General features: G+C 38.4%; 1 protein-coding gene across 7 annotated transcripts in view; it reads right to left on the bottom strand.

Moving 5' to 3' along the window:
- DPP6 (dipeptidyl peptidase like 6) overlaps positions 1–23018 on the bottom strand; it is a 551222-nt gene that overhangs the window by 77107 nt on the left and 451097 nt on the right. For 6 of the 7 annotated variants that reach the window (XM_032181652.1, XM_032181655.1, XM_032181650.1 and 3 more), the window contains exon 8: positions 7395–7515. In XM_032181652.1, the coding sequence (XP_032037543.1) occupies positions 7395–7515 (121 nt within the window). Of the gene's footprint in view, positions 1–4255; positions 4286–7394; positions 7516–23018 lie in introns of those variants that run through there. The other variant, XM_032181656.1, reaches the window with a different exon arrangement.

The following is a 23018-nucleotide window of genomic DNA, read 5'->3' as shown; positions in this document are numbered from 1 at the left end:
TAATTGAAAGACACTGGAAGAACTGAAAGGAACTGGAAGAATCTCCCTAAAATACTATAAGAGCAGATCAGATTTATTTAGAATCTCTTCTCTGACTGTGTCCAGGACATTTATAAGCATGATACCTCAAGAACGAGATACCTCCAAGCTGTCACCATCAGTGGCCATCAAGGAGGGGCTATTGAGGGAACAGCCCACATTCAGCTTAGCCACAGCTTTTAAGGAGCTCTGAATTCCTTCCAGTGAAGTGTCCAACATATGAATATGATGCCAAGGGAAGCCTGGAGGCTCAAAGTTCTTCCTGAGGAAACAACTTTTTAAGCAGGGCTTCTGGGAAAGGACGTCTTTGGTGCAAACACCAACATCCTCACTCCCCAAAAGCCTCTTGACTTAGAGTATTGGCAGCTGCTGGCTGACTAGCGATATCAGGATGGACATCTGGCTTCCTTCCACCACCCTGAGGAGAGTGCTGACCACAGTAAATAATCTGTTTCCCTTCCAAAAGTCATCCTGAAGCCTGAATGATGGCAATCCAAAAATTAGAGGATGACAGGTGTTGAGTTTGGCTGGCAACCCCCTTCCAAACAACCTTCTACAGAAAGCAAAGGTTAAAGCCTGGGCTGGAGCTGGCATGGCTTACTGCAGCGTGGTGCTGGGTTTTGAAGCCAGTCCAGATAACAGAACATTTAAAAGTTTTCAGGAGCTTGCTGATTTCAAGGCAGGCATTCACAATGTGCATTGTAAACGGTTCAATTTTCTCTGACCCTAGCCAACTGAGAAGGGCCAGGAGCCCATCACTAGTGATGCAATCTGCACTGCAAGCTTCCCCAGGACAGGGAACCTCAGTCAAAACTAGAAGATAATGGAACTTCTACCAAATCTTTCATTACACGAGCAGGTGAAATTTAAGGCTCTTCATTTTCCTTCTGTTTTAACATGGATAAGGCAAAATATTGCTGTATATAATTGATCTTCCTGGCAACAGAATTATTTACAGTGGAAGCATCCACTTCAAACACATGGCTGAGGTTAAGAACTACTCCTCATTCTTATGTGGTTGCAAAAGAAATGGCCAGATTTTATGTACGTGTGGTAGAAATCCGCATGAAAATAAAGGTGCACCAAAAAAAAAAAAATAGTCACCTACATTTTCAATAGACAGCTAAATAATGGCCAACTGGGAACTGTGTGCCTGCAAGTGCTACACAACAGCTGCATGTACTTAATGGGCAATGCTGAATGATGCCCAATATGCAAAACAGAAGAAAGCTTTCTATTTTAATACAGTGACAATTTCACTGAAACACTACACTGGGCTTCCCACCCTGCCCGAACAAGCACAGAAATAAGGGGAAAAAATTCCATGCAGCTTCCTCAAAAGCCCCAAATAGCACCAGCACATTCCTGAGGACACGCCAACGATTTTGGGACTCAGGGTGCATTTGTGGCACTATTTAAAGACATCTCCAAGTACCCTCTGTGGTCCTTGCTCCTTTACTCTTTAATGGAACATAATTAGGACTGCACATTTACCCACCTCCATTGAAAATTCTTTTTACCTGAAAATGTGAAAGTTCTTAAAAACAAACGAGAATCACCATTCACTGCCCTAGTGATTCTTCACATCTTTTGTCCAAAAGGAGTTGTCTGCTTCATTAGTAGTCCCATTAGGACTGGCCTCTCTGTCTGTCTGGAGCCCTGGCTTGAGAATCTTTTTGATGAGAGATTAATTTATCCAGAGGTTCTTAAAAAATTCAGTGATGTCTCAGACTAGTTCTTTATACTCCCCCCTCTTTCCTTCCTCCCCCCAAAGCCTTGGAGCTGCTTACTGGGAAAGGCTAGGCTTATACTACCAGATGTAAGAATATCTAATCTCCTCTGGTGACACTGAACAGGAATCTGGGGACTTGCTTGCTTTCAGTCTAATTATGAATGTCCCTTTTCAATTTGATCACCAAAGTTCCTGTTTCCAAGCAGAAGTTCAGAGTTCTCGAATTATACAATGACAAACTGGGCACACAGACAACTTAGGAAATTAAGCAGGGCACTATCTCAGCAGACTTATCTAGCACTTAACGAGTATTAAGACCATTTCCAGCTTCCCAGGACTAATACTTCCAAGTTTAAGAAATAAATCTACTTCAGTTGCTTGAAATACTATAAGCATAAAAGATACTTTTCAAAAGAAATGCTATTTATTTTGGCAGCTGTTACCAGGCACAGCACCTCTGAGACCAGCCATACACGTTCTAAATATATTCTCTGATTTTTCTGAGATGCTGATTAAGTTATGGGAGATTTTTCTTTATTACTGCATTCTCTTTTCTCTCTTTGCACTGTCTAGAAAAGGAACAGAAACACTATTAGCATGAATCAGCCAGTAGCTTTGGGTATGTTGTTCCCACAAGCTCAAGGAGAGTTTCAGGGAAACTTATGGGAGGGGAAATTGGGAGTCTTTCACTACATCTTGCAGCAAAAATTTTGCAGTTTCATTGTCTTAATGATGATGACATCCTGGCCTCTCCCACCAGGTGTCACTGCAAAGTCATATAAGAGGATCTATTGGTGATGAAGCAAGATGCAGGCAGAATGAAGATTAATAAGACATACGAGTCACGGCTGAAGGAGTCTCTTTTCACTGCTCCTCTTGCTCCCCAGCCAAAAATAAAGCAGAGCAACACTACAATGCATTAAGCTCAACAGAACAGAGAACATTTGAAATGTTGGATACGTATAACTCGCATTGCATAAGAGTTTTAAATGAATGCCATGTGAGCCTCTCAGACATGCTCCTCTGTCTTGAGGATGAGAAGAGGTCCAGAGGAGACGTCCCAGCCACCAGGCCAGGACCAAGTCTGAATGGGAATGCTTGCTCTGAGATGATCTTTAGAGACTGGCAGGACAAATCTTTCTGATCACTCTGAGGGGATACGGGGCAATGAGTAACTCGTGCATTTTTTCCTTTTCCAACTGAAGTCTCTCAGTCTCAAACAAAATGTGCCCAGAAGATCACGTCACATAACGGCTCGTAAGGGACTACTTTTACATCTGAGGGCACAAACAGCAAGACAAAAGGAAATCAGTTTCACAATCTGTGGATAGGATTAGCCCATCTGTAGGTAAAAATCCATCCTTCCCTTCCCATCAGTGTAGGGATGGAGCCCGCCTGGTGTCCTGCTCCTCTGTGATTTCCAAGCAGCAGAGCATAACTGTAGAGCCGTGTCTGTGAATGCAGGCTTGCTAAAAGGAGGTCACCCCAGGACTTTAGAGCAGTGCAGCCCAGAAAAGGTCCCTGTACTGCTCAGCGGAGCCACTTTATGTGTATGCCAGAGCCTGAAACAGGCTCTGGCAGGATTCAGCAATTCCCAGGATACAACATCAGGGAAATGGAGTCCCTCCCCTACACAAATGAACTGGACGAGCTTCCAAACTGCAGCACAGGCACACTGCATCCTCTCTGTGTCACTGAGCAGCATCACACAGGCAACCTGCAGCACAGCCCCTCTGCCACCCTGTCGCACAGCATCCAACAGCCTCCCCCTGTGTCTGGTAGCCAATGGAGACCCTTTAATTACACCACAGCAGAATTCATTTCTGTCAAATTCATTTCTGTAACAGAGCATTTAAATGAAATGGGCTTTAGCTGCACTGTACTTGTTAAAATGCATAATTCTTTTAATAAAATAGTACATATATAAAGTATATATAAATACCTTTTATTTTATCACTTTGAAAATACTTTGTACTTGCCACCACTAGCTTAAAAGTTATCTTTAAGCCTCGTTGTTCCTGAAATATGTGCTCAAACCAACATTGGTCATATAGCAAACAGTGAAATATAAAGAACTCTTTGCTGGTGCTATTTGTTTAAATGTTTAGCTGGTTTCAGCCACATAACTTTAAAAGCTCTCTTATAGGGTGTAACTACATTTTAGTATAAGCATCTATCAGGCACAGCTCTGAAAACGTTAAGTCAGAATATATGAAAACATTGTGAATGCTTATTTTAGTAATAAAAGCCATGTTTAATCTATGCTTTCATGTTTAAGTAATCTATGCATCAATCTATAGCCTTCCAGCTAAATGCAGTAAGTAGATTAAGCTCTGATTGATTTGAAATGTTTTTCACTATATTATCAAAAGTCTACAGATCAGCATAAATACCATGAAGAATTTTTTTTCCCCTTTGGCAGATTTACAAAAGCAGAGCTTAACTTGAATTGAAATGAACTCCTGCATTTTTACAGGGCAAGAAGAAAAAAAAAAAAAGCCTGTCAAATCTCCTCTAGTTCTGCTCTGCTTCTGGACTTAGGAAAAAATGTATGATTAATAGTACAGTGCATCTATTCTGTCCTGACATGAGCAATCACGTTATGAAGAGAAGTGTTTCCCCTGGGCCCACTATTCATATGGGCCGTCAGGAGGTACCCCGAAAGGCGGCACTGGGGCTGTGAGCCATGTGGTACAGCAGGAGGGTTGCATGGGAAAAGGCAGGGGTGGGCTGGTGGTGATGTGCTCTTAAAGATTATGGCTAAAAATGTTTAAAACTGGCTGCCTCAGATAGAAAACATAAATATTTTTATTCACTTTTTATTTTTTTGGCAATGCATTTAGGAAAAGCGAGAAGCAGGTCATGCACCGTCACAGCAAGCTCCAGGCGCTCTGGGGAGGCTCGGCTGCTGCTGCTGCAGGTGATGGTGAACTTCAGCAGCTAAAAGAGCACCCGAGGGGAAAGCTAGGCGCTGAACTTGCTGTGATCTTGTTTCAGCGTTTCTCGCAGCTCCTTCACTGACTATCTGCTGGAGGTGGCTGCACAGATGGAATGAGGTTTCTGCATATGCTTAGCACCCATCCCAAGAGTGCACTGAGATGGTAGCGGTGCAGGCAAATGTGGGGCTGAGCATCCCACCTAGCTTTGTGAAGGAGACCCAAGGGAAACACCTCCAAACATCAGCGGGGATGGGGGAAGATGAAAGATAGGCCTAGGATGGTAAATTTTGATCCTTGCTCAGATCTTAAACAATCCCAGTCAGGTGAGTTTGAACTTACATTTTTGTTTGGTTTATCCCTCCAGAAGAGGAAGGATCCAAGAAATGGAGACAAATTTTGCAAAATATTTGAGACAATGTTGCAAAATATTTGAGACAATTTGGCAAAATAAGGGTGCTGGTCAGCAGAGCACCCCAGTTTCAGCCTTGCTGACCGTGACACCTGAATTCCCAGACTCCAGTAGGGATGTCATCCATCTCTCATTGGCCCTTGCCACCTACCACCATGTAATACCTAATTTCTTCTGGGATCCTTCTCTATCCATCCATGCATACATTCAGACTGCACACACATGGATGCTGTGGACTGATCCGATCCTGCATCCCCACAGCTTGTTCACACATCTGCCACAAATCCTCAGTCCTGACTCCAGTCCCAGCTTTACCCCTGTGAAGACTGCACAAGTGATGCCATGCAAGAGAGGGAGCTCAGCCTGCACGGTCCAGCTCTGGATTAGAGTTCAGGTTCTGCACCCATCACGCGTCTCACATTTCCTGTGGGTCTCTCTCTACATTGCTTGTGAAGTAAGACAAGTTTTCATTTCAACATAAAATGTATATACTCAAACTCAGTGCCATTTCCAAAGGGATGTTATGTCATGACATCCACAAAACTCTCAGGGAATGACAGGTTCAGTGGTCTTATTCCATACATGCTGCTCAAAGAGGTTACTGAACCTGGCCTGTTATATGCAGACAGTATTTGGTTCATTTATTATCCTAGCACATTAACATACAGTTAACAAGTAAGTTCATTATAAAGGACAAACCTGAAAGTCAATGTCAGCCAAGAAATTGCCTGAGCAATCCAGTAATTGAATAAAACACGTGTCAGCAAAACACAAGTGTCATCACAGGCTGGCCAGCGTGCTTGGAGTTCACTGGTGTGACAAACTTCTCCTGTCAATATGCTGCTGCATGCAAGACTCCATAAGACCTTATGTACCAAATGATGTTTATCAGCAAAAGATGGGTACCAATATGCTCACTTGATGTACAGTCAAATAGGCCAGCCCAAAACTTCAGCAACAAATTCAGAAATAGAAAAAAAATAAATAAAATTAGCATTTTGCAACTTCTTAGCCACTCCCCTGCTTACAAAGTGCTTTGAAAGGAGTACATTAACTTGCAAATATTCTGTGGTACAACATCAACATACGTTTAAATACCAAAAGTAATCTAAATGGGTATCAGGGATTTCCACCGATGTGTTTGATTAGTTTGAATGCTGATAGTTTCTCTTGGGCATGATAAATGAAAGAGTTGATTTTAATTCCCTCATTTCGAGCCCAACATCCCTGACTTAGCTATGATATACGATAATTTGAGGAGGACTTCATATTTTAAAAACCAATTGATGGTGAATGTTGTTTGGCAACCTATTCTGTTCCATTAGAGCTCAAGGAAACTAGAAGCAACCAGCAGGGCTCAGTTAATAGGCTTGTCTGTTGAGGTAAGACAGATTTCTCTGAGTGGCAGTTTTGGGACCTGAGGGAGGATGTTCTGGGACTTGTAACTTTAGGGAGAAACCATGTCACACTGACAGGTCCCCAAAACAGGATTCTTGGGGAAACTGCTGGCAGCATCAGCCAGCAAGAGAGAGGGAAGCGTGCTGTGTGTATGTGTCTGTTATATATTTTAATTTTAATTCTGCTTGAGCATTATTGTAAAAGGCTATTATGTTCCCCGAAAGAACAGAGGTGGTTGCAATCTTTTCTTAGGCTAGTAAGCAGGCAAGATTATTTTGCAGCAGCTGCTCACAGACATCTAAAGAGCCATTTGCCAGCCGAAAGGACCAAAAGAAAGTAGTGCTCCAGCAATGACCCTCTGCCCCATCCAGCCTATTTTTAAGGGAAGAAAGGCAATTACTGTGAGGACCTGTCTGTTTTAAGAAATTTTTTAGCTGTCAAGATCTGGGCAGCTTCCAGAGCCCACCTAGGGCTGTGGCAAACAACCAATCAAGTAAAATTGTTTCCTAGGTTCTTTCCTTAAAATAAAACCACTCTTCCTCCCTGCTTCTGTCCTTTCCTGTGATTTGACAACTGGCACGTCTCTGAGTGATTGCAGGTGCCATTAAATAATGAAGCAGCTCTGTTCATTAATGCTTTGTGATTTATTACCTTTGGACTAAAGGAAAGAAAAACAGCCTGAAAAACAGAATTCTGACATCATTTCACATTATTTCCAGCCCAGCACTTCAGACAACCGTTAGAATAGCAAATTTTCAGCTTGTGGTCCACCCGTCCCCAGAAATATAGTACTGAACATCCAATTCTAGACAGTTCTGTAGATTTAGAGTGTAACTTAAGCTCATAACTAACTGCTGCCCTAAATGTTGTGTCCTACCTTCATATAGCCAGTCGCTGAGCCCATTGAAAATAACACCTTCCTTTCCTGTGGAGACCACTCGGATGGCTTGTTTCCCCACATGGGCACAGTAATAGATGTTATTCTCAAAGATAAATATCTAATTTGAACGGAAAAAGAAAAAGAGAACAGCATTAAGCAGTGGCTCTGTTATAAAATGTTGCATTTTCCTTTTACAATAATTGGCAGTATAAAAATCACATAGCACATTTTATAGCGTCTTTTGTCAAAAAAGGATTTCCACAGCTTGCCTCCAATGCCATCGACTAATAGAAGGATGTTAATTTACAACAAGATGAAGCCTTGGTCCTTCAATATAAGCTTTATTTTTCTTACTCTTGTCTTCATTTCAGAAATCGAACAGTGCAATGAGGGCATGAAACAAGGAACACCATCTCTATGGATTTGCAAGAAGTGGGCAAAGACACAGCAGCAGTTTGCAGAGTTGATTTTGTTGCTACATGGTGACTAAACTGGTTATTGGAAACTGTGTATTCCTTGTTTCCAGTTGCTCCTGTTTCCTTAAAACAGGACCAGCAACCTCTTACACAATTTTGCGTCCAGTTTTAATGGAACTGCAACAAGACAGCATGTGCTGCCAGAGTGGGGCAGCCTATGGGACTGAAGCACATGGGGAACCAAGTATGGGAAGATGGGGGTTTTGGCCAGGGACTGCAGGACACAAAGGGATGCCCTAGACCTCTGTCCCAGCCACAGTCCCCAGCTCTTCTTCCTGGGGATGATGACAGAATCACAGAACTGCAGGGGTTGGAAGAGACCTCCAAGATCACCTGGTCCAACCTCTTAGCAACTCCAGCTTGAACAAGAACTGAGCAAGAATGTATCAATATAAATTTTTTATCAATTATAAAATTTCAACCCAAGATTGTCAAGGGGCTAACATCAGTCTCCCAAATGTCTCCCATTTTTTGTGCGCATTATTACGTTTCCTAGATAATTTTTTTTGGAATCAGGCAGTTCATTTGGGTATTTAACAGTTGATGAGTAAACAAAGTGAGCAAAACTTTAGCCAGCCATTAAAAAAATAAATAAATAAAAATTATATTGGTCTATTGTATCAGTCTTCATCATCTGCTTAGATGCTTTAATGTCATCCATAACAAACAGATCTTCTCCTCTCCTCCACTCAAAGAGAACTGCATCCTAGTCTTGTTTTTAAAATATTTTTAAATTCCATTCATACTGCAAAGATGTACTGAAGAGAGCATCAGGAAACACAGACAGACTATAAGACAAACTGTTAATAGAGTTCAGCAGACATTTACAGATGGGGATTTATAGCCTTGGAGATATTGGAACAAATGTTAGGTGTCTGTACCACGATACAAGAATGCAATTTCTCATGTTACTCTCATGAAAGGATAGAATTGGGAAAAATATTTACTTTCAACTCCTGTTTCACATCCTATTACAGTATACGTTTCACCTAAAGATGAGCTGGAAAGATTCCAGAAGAAAATTTAGGTCCTAACTTAATTTTGCCAGCTGTTATTGAGGATTTGCCTATGGTTAAAAAGGATGACTGGAACGGTAACTTGTGTTTTTTTTTTTTTTTTTTTTTTTTTTTTTTTTTGCCTACTAGGGCTTCTAAACTAAGAAAAGTTGCAACATTTTTTTTTTTTTAATTATTTTTTATTTTTTGAAAGTAAAATATACATTGTAGAAGATACTACATTCTCTTTAGTACCTTAATGTTTAGTACGCAGAGGATCCAGAGAAGGGACACTGAGTAAAGAATTTAATGTGTTAACCAGCCTGCATGGGAGGGTTGTTGAAACTTAAATGCACATAAAATTAAGGAAGGCTGAGCAGAAAAGTCACTTTGAGAAAAATGCTAGGTTTCTTTTCATAGTCAAAAATAAAAATCAGTATAAACAAAGGAGCATCAGTAGCAGCAACACCAATAGTAAGAGCAGGAGTCCAGCTAGGAGGCTGAAGAGGGGCAGGCAGCATAGGATGGCTGCAGGGACAAGGACATTGCTTGGACAGCCCACATCACACCATCCTGCTCTGCAGCTTCTCCTGCCACAGGCAAAGGTCTGCACTCCTCTGTTTTTACGTGTTCAGTGTCCATGGGAGGCATCTTGAATGGTTCCTAACACCTTGGTGGCACGTACTGGTAAAACTGCGAGGGAAACCTGGTCAGACTGGGACTCAATAAACCTGTTCTCAATTCTTACTGCACCTTAAGGATGCTATTGTAAGACAAACCCAAACCTCCAAGTCTACCCACGTGGTGGGTGTTTGGGGGTCTCTCCTGCAACAGGCACACAATCAGGTGGAGTTATTCAAGTGATGTGAACCATTTCTTGCCCAGCAAAGGAAGGTTTTGCAGTATTTTGTACTGCCTTAAATTTTAAATGAGTCTACAGGAAAAATAAATAAGGTAGAATGACAACCTGCTCCTGCCCTTTGCTTTGTAAAGCGCTGCGAATGTTTCCTGTCTTCACTGTTTTGTCTTTCAAAGCTTCATTGCACTAATCAGTCTGCATGCAGTATCTGGTAGCTGCAATGGAAAATAATATAGTGCTTTGACTTCAAACTGTCTCCTGTGTAATTCAGAGCCAAACTGCAGCACCTCATAGAGAATTTAAAATTATCCTCCTAACTACAGAGTCTTGTACCCTAAAAATGTCAAGCATAATCAAGATAAAGGATAACTGAAGCAGCACAAGGAAGATTTTTGTGTAATGTATCTTATAAATTAAGAAAAAGCTTTTGAACTTCAGTTATTCATCAAAAAAGAAATGTCTTTGGATTACTTCACAGCCTGGGTTAGAAAGATATCAGATGATTTTATGAAATACCTTTATAATATTTTCCACTGTTTTGATTTTATTACATTAAAGTAGTACTTTCTATCAGAGAGTCAATCCTTTGAGCTAATTAGAGAGTAAGAAATCTGTATAAAGAAAAATAATTTAAAAAATATATGGACATCATTTTCACATTGTTTTATGCTTCCTTTACATATCAGTCCTGTAATAACATAAAATGAAAACAGAATGGGTCAAAGGAGATAACTGCAGGTTGAGTACCATGCTCATTTTGGTTATGACACATTCAATGCAGAGGAAAAATTAGATATTCAGAAAGAAGTAAGAAGAACAGAAACATCCCTACATAGACTGAAGAAGCTAAAATAGTTAATTCTGTAGAATAAACAAGTAAGTCATGAGCTCCACAAGCAAATGAAGATGGGACAGAAAAGAATGTTGTTTTTGCCCTTTATTATTATTATTAACCAAAACAACACAGAAACCAATGAAAGCTAAAAGAGAGCTTTTTAAAGAATGGATAAAAATATTTTCTCTCCCACTGAAAGCAGAATTAATGTATGGAACTCCTTGCCACTGGATGTAATAGAAGAAAGAATTTCCTTCTCTTCCTGCTGGATGCTATAAAAGCATTATATATATCACAGAATCACAGAATCACAGAATTTCTAGGTTGGAAGAGACCTCAAGATCATCGAGTCCAACCTCTGACCTAACGCTAACAGTCCCCACTAAACCATATCCCTAAGCTATATATATATATATATATATATATAATGATATAAATATGTCTTAACAAAGATAACTGGAATGTCCTCTGGGACTCAGATTTTTTTTTTTTTTTTAATGTATTCATTGACTCCCAGGGTAATAATTTCGATGTGGATTTTGCTCTTAGCTTTATGGTGCTCAGGATATCACCTGAAATTTTCAGCATAAACTTACAACCCCCTTAGCCTCAGGTATCAACACAGCACTAATTTACTAGGGCTGGGAAGAAACCTCTGCCTGTTTGCAACTTACATTAGAACTGATTACTGCAAGCCATTTGACTTCCTTATGTGACACAACTGATACTGAAGAAAAAAATACTAGGCTGGTTGAACCACCAGCCTAAGCCAGTAAGAGAACTTTAAGCCAAAGATTAAGCATTTATCCAGTAAAATAAATTTATACAGTAAGATAAATGTTTAAAATAACACAAAATAAACTTAATCCATGTAAAACATACAAGAGCTGTAACAACACTGATTTAAGGAGAACTTATTTCGAACTGTTTTTTTCTTTTTCTTATGACTGCTTAAAGGTTTCTTAAGTATTGTTCTCTACCAAGCCAATCCAGAGTGGTAGTAAGTAATTATGATGCAGTAATTAGAATACTGCTATTTTTCAACAGTTTAACTTACAATTTTTTTTTTCTTTTTTTTTTTTCTTTTTTTTTTTTTTTTTTTCTGGAATCTAATGAAAATAATCTCTTTAAGACCACTGCAAAGGTCAGAGTGGCCAACTATTTTGAGCAGAAGGATATTACATATTCTCTTCCAGTTATTTTGCCCTGCTTCCTTACAGCCAAAAAGGTGAGTAAGGTTCATATTTCTTCAAGACCAAGATAAAATAAGCTAATACACATTAATCTGTATTTTTACTGCTTCTACTTATTCTCCAGCTTTCAGGTAGAATTATAAGTTGGTGTTCTCTTTCTCTCATATTTTCTAACATAATATAACTTGTCACGTAATGGGCAACATCACTCAAATTTAGCATCTCCTTAGTAGCTCAGTGCCTATTAGCTTATTGGTACATTGTAGAAGCATGAATGTTTTCTACATGTCAGAAGACCTTTTCCACTGCCAGGCCAGTCCACAAGATTTAACCACAGAGAGTAGTTAACATGAAAAGTTTTTCTATTTCACATAGAAAGTTTTGTCAATAGACCTGGTCTTCATATACAGACAAGCACAAAGATTTCTCTTGAAACTGTTTTAAATTACAAATTGGCCAAGTTTCCTAATAGTCTCAATAAATCAACATGCTACTCTTTCTCCATCCAACATGGTGTTTTTCATTGTCTACTATTTTTAATGTTAAAACCTTCTTTTATTTTCAGATTGTTGTTTTGTATTGTTTTGTTTTTCCCTCTATACAGAAGTTTGCAAATAAACTGTCAAACCAGTTTACTGAGGGAGTATTCTGGCAAAATAAATAAAATAAAAGATTCATTTTAAAATTCTGTCTAAGAAACACTTATATTTATTTTGCAGATCAGTAATTTTTTTTTTTTTTTTGTAAAGGTAATTATCTGTGGACTTCATTGTCCTAGGTGCTGAACAAATGCACAGAAAAGACAGTCCCTACCCAACAGCATATCATCTTAGTGATAAGCACTGTTGTGTCCATTCAACAAGTGAAGAAAAAAAGTAGAGACACTGAAGACAAGAATAAATTGCTCAAACACAGGTACCCAGAGCTGTTTTAAGCCCCTTCATTTATCTAAATCATCTTGCAGATAGACAAGACACATAGGAAACCTGTGCTCTCCTGACGACCATCTAGAGGCCACATATATTTAATACTATTCCTATATATAAGAAGGCAAATCCAGTTTTCAATGTCACATAGGAACACTGGAAAAAAACATGAGTCAAACCTGGACAGTTTGATCTCTATTCCAATGCATTAACCATAAGATCATCCTTACTATTATTATCATTTCACATCAGGTAGACTATTATAAGCTTGTGAATACTTGAGAGAGAAGCAATCTAAAATGCTACTTGTCCTGTTATGAACTCCATGTTCAGCTGATGAAATTACTTGCAGAGTCATGGTCAGCTCCAACAAGATACTTACTTGAACTCATATTTCCTTCTGCAAAGGCAGAACTGCAGCCACTGTAACATTTGTTTTGCTGAAATAGCAAAGAAAAATGGTTCTCGTATGTATCCTACTCTGTACATTTGCCAGTACACACTGGTTGGAATCAATCCTGCCTCACCTTGTACATGAGTTTTTGTCACCTTTTGTAAATATGTGGTTCCAAAGGCACGATCCAGTCTGTCTGAGATGCCAAGTACACTCAGCAGGGGGATGCAGGTGCCAGCGAAGAACTAAAGGAAGATAAAATATGCCTAGCTCCATGGGATTCTCCTTCTCCAGCAGCTTTGATGGCTGTCTGTGTGCTTCTGAGTCCAAATAAAGTCAATCAATGCAGTCCGTATAAGTTATGTAACTACCACTTCCACTGAATATAGACAACCAACAGAAAACATTGGGTACCTTCATCCACTCAAGATCTGGCCCATTAGCTCTGTGATGACAATGGCAGCACATGCATGCTCCCAGCCAGTATTTCCATAGTGCTAGGCTTCCTCATGCACACCCTTCATCATCTCTGAAAGCCCTCTCCTGCTGCAGGGAGGAACAACCCCAAGTGAAGGACTGTAGCATATATTCAGTGGTTATCGCTTTGATGCTGTTAAAATTAGACATGCCAAAGTCTTTGGTCTTTTCTACCTACAGGTCAATCACACCAAATTTCTTAAGCAGCAGGCACTCATTTCTCCAAACAAGTGCAATGAGAATACACATGGGTAAATGAATGTAATCTCTTGAGGTAGATCCAGACTACTGCACGGTTAATCAGTCCTTGAGTGAAGTAGGCCTGCAACACTCCCTGGGATATAAACGGGGATTCTACTACCCCAAATCATTCTATTTCCATCAATTATTTCTTAAATCAAATGTGCATGTGAACAATCTCACAGACTAATCAAGGACATTTTAAACTTCATAGTGTGAGATAACTTCCTTCCTTCCTCCCTTCCTCCCTTCCTCCCTCAAGTAAAGGCTGGTAAAATTTCATGTTGTGAAGTGAACTGTATATTAGATATAAAGATATTTATATGGTGTTACACATCACATAGGTCTGAAATACTTGGAAAAAAAAAAAAAAAAAAGAAAAAAAAAGAAAAAAAGTAAAAAAAAGAAATGACATCTTTAGCCTCATGATGTGTCCAGGAACAAGAGAAGAATTACCTCTTTGCTTGTACACTTTTTGAGGGATCTAACAGCCAAGGCATGCAAGTGGGGATTGGACATGTCAGATCATAAACACAAATAGTTTTGAACAAGCTCTTCCTGAAAATGTGCATACAAAATGTGCATCTCTTCCTTCCTCACATGCCTCAATGCCTCATTTTATAGTGTTCTCTAATTCCATTAAAGTAATTTGGAGACAGCCCCGCTTGAACTAGTTTTGATTTTCCCGTACCCTATGAAACTTAGAAGCTGAGGACTGTGAAAATGAAAAGCTGCACAGGGAAAGATTCCCTTGCTGTTTTGCCCAAGTTAAAACTTGTCCTTACTACACAGAATTAGCATGCCCATCAATGTCCATGCAGAATCTTGAAGGAGATATGATAATTGTGTTTTCACTTTGGGATATCAAGGAAATTTGACAAGCATTGTACCAAAAAGGTCTTGGCATTTTGCAATGATCATTCTTACATCAACTGCAGCAGAGAAATGTGTGATCAATTCAAAATCAGTTCTAAAGCTTGCTGCTCATTGACTATGCACAATTTAATGAATACTTTGCTGATCTTCTGAATACCAAAAAATGCATTAATGGAAGCTAGTTGAACATCAAAGTTTGCATTCTGTCATGAGTGTTGTCCTTAATGCACATGATATGATTACACCAACTCATCAGTTATTCAAAAGGGTATTAAAATCATAAACTGGCCCTCAACAGTGAAAATACATAATAACAGCTAGTATTTTAATTAGGATTTTATAGTTGCCATTTAAATATAACTTGATAGCAGGTGGGATAAAGAAATAAGTCAAAAATCTTCAAAGTATTTGCATTCTCCCCCACCACACAGTTCATTTTTGCAGCTTAGGAATGAGACAGATAACAAAGAGATAACAATGGAAAGAAATAAATATTTTTTTAAGTTAACTTTTTCTTTACAAAACCAAAATGTCATTATTTTGATTAGTGATGAACCAATGAAAGTATTCCACATGATCAACACATTGCAGAGAATCACATCTTGATAAATTGTTGACAGAGACGGCTACAGTTTCAGTTTTTCATACAAGTATTTAGCTTTGCTTTAAATCAAGGAAAGAAGATGACTTCTTCCAAAGCCAAGGATTTAGAAGGCATAGCAGTTTTTGAAGGTATGCAGCACACAGACAAAGTTTACTTTAGGCAGGGCTAAGGTTTACTTTACTTACCCTTTATCTAGAAATGGGGAAAGGTGGTGTTTATAGACCAAAGCAAAGACTATGCCAGTATTAAAATGATTCTGTGGGAAGGCTTTCAACATAAAGAAGCTGTAACTGCCCCCAGGGGACTACTAAAATCTGAGAATACAGTAGTACAGATTGATGCATATAAGAACCGTGCTGATCCATAAACACTTCAAAAATAGTATTAATGACTCCTCATTGGAGATCGAAGGCTTGTACACATCTGATATTAGTAGTGTAAGAGATTAACTGCATGGAGATCAATGCAATGAAAGGAAATGCAATTGATTCTGCAAAGGAAAACCATCAGAGTTACTGTAAAATACAAATGAAAACTCTGTTGCATGCAGTGACAGCATCTAGCAAATGAAGCACAGAAGAGTTATCACCTGTAAAATGTATGTAAAAGTATGCCTTGTGAAATAAATGTTAAGACCTTAATTTTGCTTTCATTGTCCATGGACAACAAAGAGACTAAGAAGCCAGAGGGAATGGAAAAACATTCCTTCATGTCTTCAAATGAAGTTTTTTTCTATTTCTACTATCAGTGACTAGGCCCTGGCTGCCCCAGAGATGCAGCAATTTGTGCAGCAGGTTCCAGGCTTCACTTTTTGACCTTTTGAGTTACTGGAGGCTTTTGGAAAGCTTGAAGAACATCAGGGTGCCTGTGGCTGCCGGGTAAAGATAGCTCTGATAGTCTGTGGCTTGTAACCACCTCAGGTTTGGTATCCAGCACTGACTGGAGCAACTACCCTCACATATTGAAGACCTTGAGCCAGAAGAAGCTCTCAAGGGTTTGGCTCTCTAGGTCTGGGGTTACAGGGATGGCTGGGGCTTATCATTGGTGCTGGTGTAGATGCCTACAGGAGTTAGGCATGGGTGGAGACTGTGTTCACCAGTGAGCAGTGAGAAAAAGGCAGAAGACTGAAACATCAGAGGTGGACCTGACTGCAGGAACTGCACAGAATGTGAAAGCTGGGGACGGCCTTGGCCACAGACACCATGTAGTTCAGGATCTGGATAACAGCCCTGGACTTCAGGAGAACAGTCTTTGGCCTGTTCAGGGATCTGCCTGGAAGAATTCCATGAGACAAGGATCTGGAGAGAAGAGGGATAAATGAAAGCTGTTGGATTTTCATGTTTTCCCTCCTCCAAGCTTAAGAATGATTAATTCTGATTGTAGGAAATCAAGCAAAGGTTGCAGGAAGTCTGTGTGGATGACCACTGATCTCCTGACCCAACTCAAACATTAAAAGGAAGCATACAAAAAGTAGAAGAAAGTGGACAGATGAGCTGGAAGGAATATAGAGACACTGTCTGGGTATGGATGGAGTTCAGAAAACCAAAGCCTATTTGAAGGTGATTTCTGTAAGTGACATGAAGGACAACAAGAATGCTTAGGGAAAGTCTAGGGAAAATACAGGTCTGCTGTGAATAATAAATAATATATATATATATATTAAGAATTTTATATAAAGCCTATATATTGCAATTCCTCCTTAGGAACAGTTAAGAATGACAATCTTATATATAAACCTTACTAAAATCACATTTGTGATTTTATCTATGTCTGTAGCATTCAGTAAAGTTTGGTGATTTTTTCCTCAAGAAATATTAAGGTTCCCTTTGGAAAACAGAAGAGTTTGCAAGATCCTCTGGTTCTTAAGGTCTTTAGAAACAATCTAAACTGGCACTCAAGTCCCATATAATAGCCTATAGGAGTAACAGCTGAATTCTATGATCTAGAGACACATTTCCCCCTCCTCCTCTCACTCCCCCCGCTTTTTTTTAAAAAAAAAAAAAAGGAAAAAAAAGGAAAAAAAGACACAGAAGAGATTTTTGTCTTCATTCTCCCAGCCTAAGTCCTTAACTGCATTAATATTCTGCTCAGATTTCAACATTCTTCTTCATATTTTTGTCATTTCATCATTACAAATACATTCTATTTCTATTTATGTTCTGTGAAGATACTAGTCCATAACATCATGTACAGATTCTAATCACACCTAGAATCCACCGGAGTCCAGCCAAATAAGCAATTATAATGACTTGGAAGATTTAAAAATAGGTATGTTTTAAGAAAAATTTTCTGTCCTATTTTCTGTTCTTCAAGGAAGAAAAGAAGGTTTATTTCACATCGACAAAGAGAACCATGTCTGCTTGGAATTTCTTGCCCTGGATTCTAATGGGGTTATTTTAATTTATAACTGCCTTGTTGTATTAAAGTATGTATCAGTAAATGTACCATTTAGTATGGAGCTCTGATTTTGCTTTTAAGTTATACTTGATGGATTATCTTGTATTCTGTAACCTAATATCACTGATGTCTATGTAGAGCATCACTATAAATTAGATTATTTAATGTGAGATGATACAGTGTTTCATTTTAGCTATTTTATTGTGTTATAGAATGAATATCTAGCTAAGAGGAGCACATAGATTACTTGCCAGCATAAAAAAATGGCAACTGGTTTCCTCCAGGTACACGACTGTCCTTGCAGAGTTAATATTCCTCTTTTATATGTTGTTTAGTAACAGAAACCAGAAACACTTATTCCAGGAGCTGAACAGGATATACCAGTAGACCTAATGGTATTGTTCTTGAAGTTTTCTCATAACTTTGATTCATGTCTGAGGAACACAAGACCACCTCTGCAAACAAAGGTGAGCTGTGCTCCAGTCTCTTAGGTTGTGCTACTAGTCTGCTTGCACTATCCTAAAACATAGTATTTAAACATACTGTTACTAATGACTGATGCTTTATGAAGTAAAAGGAAACTATTTTCATGAAAAAAAAAAAAAAAAAAAAAAAAAAAAAAAAGCAGCTTTCTTGTAACTTTCTAAGTACTTATTTTAATGGACTATGTCTACAAACCACAGCTGTAAAAGATGCCAGAAACACTTATGTACAGAACCAAGCATACGCTTCTGGATGTTAGATTTTTTAAATGAAAATGCTCCTAACCAGAAGATACATGCTTAATATCCCCTTAACACAACCGAATTTAAAACAATATCAAGATTTTAGATCTCAAGGAGGGAATTATTTTCAGTGGAAATGGCTGTGTGCTGGTATGTTGCACTGTCAGGAATTTTGCATGTTTGTGCAACTTCAGAAGCACACAATGAGCTGCTGTAACATATAATGGAAGAGAATTCAGTACTTGCCCTGTAGTGCAACAAGATGCTCTGTGACAAAAAGAGAGAAAGTTGTCTGAGCTAGCAAAACCATCTGTACACATATTTCTGGTAGGGATATACTCCGTGTGTGCATATCCATAATTTTGAATGTTTTAATACTTTACATCCACTGGGAGGTAGGGTTATATTGCCATCTTCATGCTGTAACTAAACCAGAAAAAAGTAACATCTACAAAGACCTGGAGAGAATCTATAGCAGTGGTGATCCTCTAGGGGTGATGCCCTAAATGCTATATGAACTTATTGTCTCCTATTCAGATGTAAGAGAAGTGAACTTTTCTCTGATTTATTTAAACTTCTATGGCAAATCATTAATTGAATTTTTTCTTTGAAATCCTTCATGTCCACAGAAAGGGCAACAAGTTATTTATAGTAATCACCTGTATCATTTTTCAGTAACATTTATTGAAACCTCTTCACTTACCTTAAATGTCTTACTCTTTTGTCACTGGTGAAAACACATCACCAAGAATGCTGAAATGGGAAAGGACACAACCATTTTCAGCAGAGCTCACAACATTGAGCATGCCAGATATTCCCTTTTGTGAATGAGGACTGTACACATAAAATCTACTGATGTCAGAGAAAGTGACAAGCATGTGCAAAAATAAAAAGTAGGGCACCTAGGCCACTGTAACCAAAGAGCAGAGCATCAAAGGGAAGCAAAAAAACCAAACAAACACACCTCAAACAACCAAAAAAAACCCCACTACAAACCACTACTTTTTCAGTGTAATATATTTCACTGGGGATTTCCTAAAAACTGTATTCTAACACTGGGAAAGGGGATGAAGGGAAGGTTTATGAAACTCATGCTTTTACCAGAATGCAGAAATCATGCAAAAAGCTGTCCTCTAACTCTAAATAGGGCATATATGCGATTTAGAAAGGAGGGAACCACTTATTCTTTGCAACTAACAAGATAACCAAGCCAGAATAATTACATACAGCAGACCACAGCTAAATACAAATTCAGAGATCATTGTGAAAAGAAAAGGTGAGAGAACAGCAGCTTAAAGATGATGATATAAACATCTATGAAATAATAGTAAAAACAAAGAGACCCACAATATAGACAGCAGTTCAAAGTATTTGCTGGATTAGGAACAACGGATGATTCAGTACCTCCTATGAAAATTGTCCTCCTCACTTGGTATCTGTGCAGCCCTTCTGCCTGGAACTAAACTGGCATGATAGGCACAAATTCAGGAAAGGAAAAAAACTGCTAATTAGAGGAGTCACTCCAGTTTAGTTCCAAGTGTCATCACTTAAACATCATTTTGCATCTAGATAACGTAGTTAGCAAGACATTATGCTACAGTGTTGAAATGATTTGATAACAAATTAAATGGATTGGTTCTGGCCCTGTGCAGCAGGATCTATCATTCAAATGTTTTATATAGGAATTAACTCCAATATTTCTCTAAATTGTATTGCACTTTTTTTTTGACAGCAATACCTATAACAACAAGCTGTTTAACAGCATTAGCATTCATGGTTTGAGAGCACCTGAAAAGTCCTAACATGGTAAGGACTGAGAGACTTGTTCCTCATTTCCCCTGGTATTTGCATTTCACTGAAATTGAGATTTCTTATTGCACCTGCTGTGAAACATAACTTTTATTACTTTAGAACCAATTATACACTTGATTGCTGCATAATCTGCAAGAATAAAAGGTAGCTCCTGCTCCAAAAGAGTTGACACTGAAAATGGTTTATTGGCTCTGAATGCAGAAGAAACACTTTCTGACCAGTCTGTGGGTAAGCAGTAAATATAAGGGCAGTCAAAACAACAGCAAAATACAATTATAAAACTTTTCCTTCATGACTTTGGTAGTTTAAGGAAATAGTGGAAACGGTAAACGACTGACTGGCCAGGAGAACCTTACAAAAATGTTTCTCTTTGCTGAAGAATAAATACTATGAGAGAGATTTTTGAATTATAACTGCTGCCTCTAAAGTTGTGCAGAACTGCATCCCCCAGCGTCTGATGTGTCATCATTATCATTAATATCTGTCAGGACTGTTACAGGTTCTGATTAAAAAAAAAAAAAGGAAAATAGAAGCATGGCAGAAATTATTCTGCTTCTGACAACTGGAATTTAACAACTCCTGTGAACTGTACTTTAGTGTTGGCAATGCGAATACTCACTGCATGTTATTAAAGTTGTCCTGCAGCTTGTGCCTTCCTTATGACAACAGGACTCAACCACATCCCTAGTGTGTCCTTGAAGCAAATATTTTAAACCTAGATGTGCTCATTTTGGAGTAACCTAGACAAAAACATCTGGAAAACTTTTTTATTTATTTTTTATTTTTATTTTTTTATTCTTTGGGCACTTCAGCTACAGATATATAGAGAGGTCTGAGCCTGTTACTCTCATAAGTTCTATGAAAATTCAGATCAGTGTGATAGTAATGAATAATCTTTGCACAGACAATACTGGGGAAAATATACTATGGAAAACTTGCATACATGCCCATGTACAGAACCCACTTCAAAAATCTAAAGATATAAAACATGAGACTCTTAAAATAAATCAAAAATTTATTAATTTTTTTTTATTTAGTAAAATCAATTAAGAGATTTTTTTCTCTTGTTTGTTGGTTTGTTTGTTTTGTGGTAGAATTGATAATCCATTGAGAGGAAAGTATGTTTTTGTTGAGTCACAAATGGCAAGACCAGAAAAAGAGAGGAAATCTGAGACAAGCATACACAGAATAGGGCAAAGATAGAGCATAATACTTTTTTTTTTTTTTTTTTTTTTTTTTCAATTCTATCATGCCACTAACATCCTTATGTTGCTGAAAAGAATCGTGCTTTGATACTGTTTGAGGGAAATACAGCCTATTCACTGAAAGCCACCAAGCAAGATGCTGAAGGTCACTGGGCTGATGCCATTGCATACTAAGAAGGACTTTGGGCTGTTGGATGCATCATGGAAAAGATGGATTTTTTTCAGTCCTTTTCACAGTCATGTACACCCACTGAAAGTGAATGTATCACACTGCTATTCCAATTTAATACAGCTTTCCACACTTTCTGCAAAGGCCAAAAATATGGTTTATATCATAGGATGAAAGAAGGAGCCAATTATTAATTGCCGCATTTGAGGAATGTTTTAGCTCTTGTACTTTTGGTGGCTCCTTTTCTATTGACTCAGAAGAAAGGCCTGACTCTTCCACCAGTTTTGTTAGACTTTTAACTTGCTAAATCTTTGGGTGAAATCTGAGAAAGGTTAAAGCTTTTTTTTTTTTTTTTTTTTTCTCTCTTTTTCCTGAGATACCAGAAGTGAGGGTTTTTCTGCATTCTGATCTCCTGACATAGATTTGCTCAGTTCCAGTATCTGCCATTATTTATGTAGATCTGTTGGCATATGTGGCGTTCTACTGGCTACTTAGAAGTCAAGAACCATGCTCTGAGGAGTTCATAATCTAACAGTTGCCATGTAATTTAATAAGTAAGGACAAAGGAAAACAAGATAAACAGAAAATTGCTTCTAGAAAGTTCCACTGTTGATTCTAAACCACAAAGGGTTCCACCGTTTATTCTAAACCACAAGGAAAGCAGATCATTCAAGTTTCTTCTGTATCAGATTTGATTCTTTTTTGAATGATTAGACATGCAAGAGGGAAAGAGGTCAGACAGTGACTAAAAATTCCCCTTGGAAGGAGAAACAATGGAAATAAAAAGTTGCAGGACCAAACCATCTATTCACCAGTCCTACCTCTCCTTTGAATATGGAGATTTCAATGGTAATCCTTTTTGTTTCCTGAAAGCCAGGGTACCTCAAGGTGATGCAATCCCAAACCCACTCACCCTTCACTTCCACTTTTTTCTGGGACTCTAACATGTGCTTGTCCCACCCAGGATAAAGGGAGCCAACACCTAGTTTCCAGCATGTTACTTCATTCAATCCCACTTAATAACATCTCCTTTCTCTTGCAACACAACCCAGCCTACATTTAGCAAATATTCACACCATCAGATTTGAAAAGACTTCGATTTTTCTCTGCATTTGCACTCAATGTTGGCCTCACAGAAGGAGACAATGACTTCACTGGGAATTATATTCTGAGTAACTCAGTTAGTCTTGAAATACAGAAGACTGAGCATGGTGTATTCTCTACCTCATTTATAATGCTTGAAGATTTTTTTATTATATATATATATATATATTTTTTTTTTTTCAGAAAAGCTTCTCTCTCTTTGGCAATTCTCTTCTGATCATTAGCTATGAATAAATACATGACTGAATTACAGGCCAACAGATTTACATACTTAGAAGCCAAAAAAAAAAATAAATCCAGAACAAATCCACTGTTGCAAGACGATTCCAAAATA

The sequence above is a fragment of the Aythya fuligula genome, chromosome 2, assembly GCF_009819795.1.
Source record: "Aythya fuligula isolate bAytFul2 chromosome 2, bAytFul2.pri, whole genome shotgun sequence".
In the NCBI taxonomy this organism is placed as follows: domain Eukaryota; kingdom Metazoa; phylum Chordata; class Aves; order Anseriformes; family Anatidae; genus Aythya; species Aythya fuligula.
Note: the sequence above shows the minus strand (reverse complement) of the source record. Positions and strands in the feature narration are given on the sequence as shown.